The sequence below is a fragment of the Lottia gigantea genome (genome assembly GCF_000327385.1).
Source record: "Lottia gigantea unplaced genomic scaffold LOTGIsca_35, whole genome shotgun sequence".
In the NCBI taxonomy this organism is placed as follows: Eukaryota; Metazoa; Mollusca; class Gastropoda; family Lottiidae; genus Lottia; species Lottia gigantea.
Genome location: NW_008709190.1, coordinates 572,643 through 576,234, shown reverse-complemented (window position 1 = coordinate 576,234; position 3,592 = coordinate 572,643). Strand labels below are relative to the sequence as shown.

At 32.6% G+C, this 3,592-nt stretch overlaps 1 protein-coding gene across 1 annotated transcript; it reads left to right on the top strand.

The window, feature by feature from the left end:
• Positions 1 to 3,202: 3,202 nt before the first annotated feature.
• On the top strand, positions 3,203 to 3,385 carry LOTGIDRAFT_59949 (hypothetical protein; the record flags this gene model as incomplete). The annotated part of the gene is made up of 1 exon (XM_009058604.1): positions 3,203 to 3,385. A coding segment is annotated over one exon (183 nt), but the record flags the coding sequence as incomplete, so codon positions are not given.
• Positions 3,386 to 3,592: the final 207 nt, after the last annotated feature.

Below are 3,592 nucleotides of genomic sequence, written 5' to 3'. Positions count from 1 at the left end.
ATTTCAAGGTGCTATCATGTATAATCTTTGTATTTATATAATATATTATGAATACCTCAATGGATTAATTCAACAAACTGTTAATCTTGTTAATCTCTAATTAATAATTGGCTAAGGGTATGATTAATCACAAATGATTTGTTATTATTGTAGTTTTGTTTAACAGAGAAGTGAAATAATTTTGTTTTCCATGACAATGTTTAATCTTGCATTATCCCTCATTTAAAATGCTTATTTAAAACTAATGATTTCATTCAACTAAAAGCATAATACTTAGAACATATTGATCAGATATATTTGCTATTATAAAGACATATGAATAAACATATGAATCTCATATTATTGGTCTACTTTATTCAGCTATCATGCCTCGTTAAGAACAGGCAGAGGCCATCATTACGAGGTAAACGTGGGGTGTGGGCCTTGAATCTTGTACCGACTAGTCCCTTTACGATACTAGACATAATTTGTAAATAAACAAAAGACAGTCTGAATGAGAGAGGAAATGAACCTCTTCAGATTGTCGCCAGATATACTTTATAATAAACCCATTAGCTGGTTCAATGTTACGGTTTGATCGATTTCCTTTTGCACTCGAGTGAAATAAATTTAGGTTATTGACTTCAATAATATTGATTGTTTTTATTTATTATATTATCTATTATAATTAATCTCCATGACATGCCCTTTAAAAAACCTCGACTTTTCGGCAAACAACTGGTGTCTCTAATGCATTGCTGTATTCCCGATTACATGTGTACGCAAGCGTAATCAAACTTAAGCTCAAACTCAAAATGTGAGTACATGTGTCCATGTACGATGATTCTGCAAAACCGTCGTATTTACGAATGTCAGCTGTCAGTAGCCTTCCGCATACGCAACATATTGCTCACTGAGCCATCCGTTGCGCTTATGGAGGTGTTGAGTTTGAGGACAAATAATGTAACAGAAAATGGTATTTGAAAAGGATTTGGATAGGATTTGCTCTGGTCCTTTTTTTTTTAATTGAGATTGCATTTGAGTTTGCGTTTGAGATTGCGTACACATGTAATCGCAGATTTAATTGTACATTTGTTTCTAAAACTATATTTTACTTCTTTCTTTTTCTTTAACTATATTTTACATTCGATTGTGAAACTATATCTTACTGGTGCCGGGGAGAAACTGGTTCAATGAGAAACTATATTTTACAGATGTATTTTCCTTGAAACTACCTTATATCTCCAGGGAAGCTATATTTTACGTAGTCAGGGAAAGATATTTTACAGAAGTTGGTGGGACTATCTCTTACATTATTACAGAGAAACTGTATTCTATAAAAGGTTGGTGGAACTATATCTTACCTACATGATCGCATAGAACTATATTTCACATGGTCAAAGAGAAACTATATTTCACATGGTCAAAGAGGAACTATATTTTACAGATGTTCTTGGAAAGCTATATCTAACAATCTTAACATTGTGAAACAAGTCAGATTTTATTTTGGAACCAAAATATGATTAGCTGGCAGATTGGGGCTTTATTTGAGAAGGTAATAGTTTCTAAGAGGTATTTCCGATACTCTCAACGAGTCTTTAATTTATTCAGAAGATAAGAAAACAAGAGGAAATTCTCAATTCATTTTCAAGATACTTGAGGTTAAAGCTATACCACTGTTGCAATTTGGTCATGCCAGGGTCATTCGGAAATGATTATAAGAAGTCTCCGATACCCAGAACGTTTGATATTATCTCTTTTCGTGTTTCATTCACGAATATCCAGTAAGGTTTTCCTTAATATATTAAAAATTTGAAATTAACTTTGGTACACTTGGGTAGAGTTCTTCTAGGCAAGAGGATGAATTGTTTGATGGTAATTCTCGTTCTTGGGGTAAGCCTAACTTTTGTTTGAATTTCATATCCTTTTCAATTTTTGTTAATAACAAATTTTTTTGTGTAACACTTATGTCGAGTATGCTAGCAATAACCTCCGTTATAAACCTTTTAAGGGGCAGTGTGCAAAATTCTTATTATTAAAATCATTGTAAATTATACCTGAAAATATATCAGAAACATGCTGTTTACTTCGAGGTAAACACTTGATCAACCTACATGTGTTAATTAAGCAGTTTGATCTTGTTTTGACTCGATATCTCGAGTTGAAACCCTCACAAGAATTACGGCGATTTTTTTGCTAAATTTCGTCCATTAGTTTTCCAACATATTCCCAAACATAGCAAAATTAAAATGTTTACGTAAACCTTGTAACATTATTTCAGCTTTTGGTATTAGATTTAAGTAAAATTATTTTTCAACCTACGAAAAGAAAATAGACCGTCCCTTTAAGAGATACATACCATCTTTACACAAAATAATGATTGTTTCCAATTTGCTCTATTGTGAAATTAACATTATCTATGATGTCGAGAATCTAGAATCAGCTTGCTCAGAGACAGCAATGAATAAAAGTTCAGTAGCGATATTTTCAATTAAATATCATAGAAACTGAACTAGAATTCTTTGATCAGATTATTTTAAAAATGATTAATTGGTTTATTACAGACGTCATTGGTTGGTGTTTTACACGGCCGTAAGTAATTCAATTTTCTAAAAAAAAATGTTGAATATCAATAAAGCTCTAACACGATATCTATATTTCAGACTAGTCTCCAATTCAACATAATCTCTTTGGATATGTTTATATATATATATATATATATATATGATATTATTTTACCATTCACAAAAAAATCTGCACCATAAAACCCGGCTTTCAAAGTAATCAATCCCAGGAGAATGCCTTCTTGCTTGCACAGAACAAAATCTTGAACAGAAATGTCTCTTTTAGCAAATCATCGTTAAAGACGTTTTTTGTGAACATCCAGATTTTCTAGCTCCGTTCCACATTAAGATAGCTGGAAATTTCTTTATTCCTCGTACATGTATTTCATTCAAAATGTTAATTTTTCAGAGGAGGATCCCCCACCATTCCCAGGCCAGGGTGATCCTTTTTTTAATCCAGATGACGAATTTAGGAACCTTGGTGGGTTTGATGCACCATTTGATAGGAGAGAAAGAGAGCGAGCAAGACAAAGACTAGATACAGGCTAGTTACCTCTATAATTTTAGATTTATAATTAATTAAAATTCTATCGGATATAATTTGAAAAAAAAAAAAAAAGTTTTTAGTTTCAATGGAATAAATTATTTTATGTCTTTTAAACAATATTTTTTCAGTTCTCCCAGCTTGTCGTGAAAAGGTTGCTGATGTAATGTTCATCTTGGACTCCTCAAGCAGTATTTACGTTGAAGATCATTACAGACACAGAAACTTTGTGCAAAATATAGTCAGACAGTTCAACGTAGACAGCCGGTACACTAGAGTTGGGGCTTTGACATTCAGTGACAACTACAGAGTATCTTTCAGCCTTTCCCAACACAGAAACAAGCCAGATTTAGTCCAAGCTATTAACGATCCTAACATCCCTTATTTATCTGGTCTCACCAACACCGCCTCAGCTATTAGATACGTAAGAGAAAATGTTCAGTTCCGACAAGATATTACTCGAGTAATTGTAGTCTTTACAGATGGTTATTCTGCTGAACCAGGA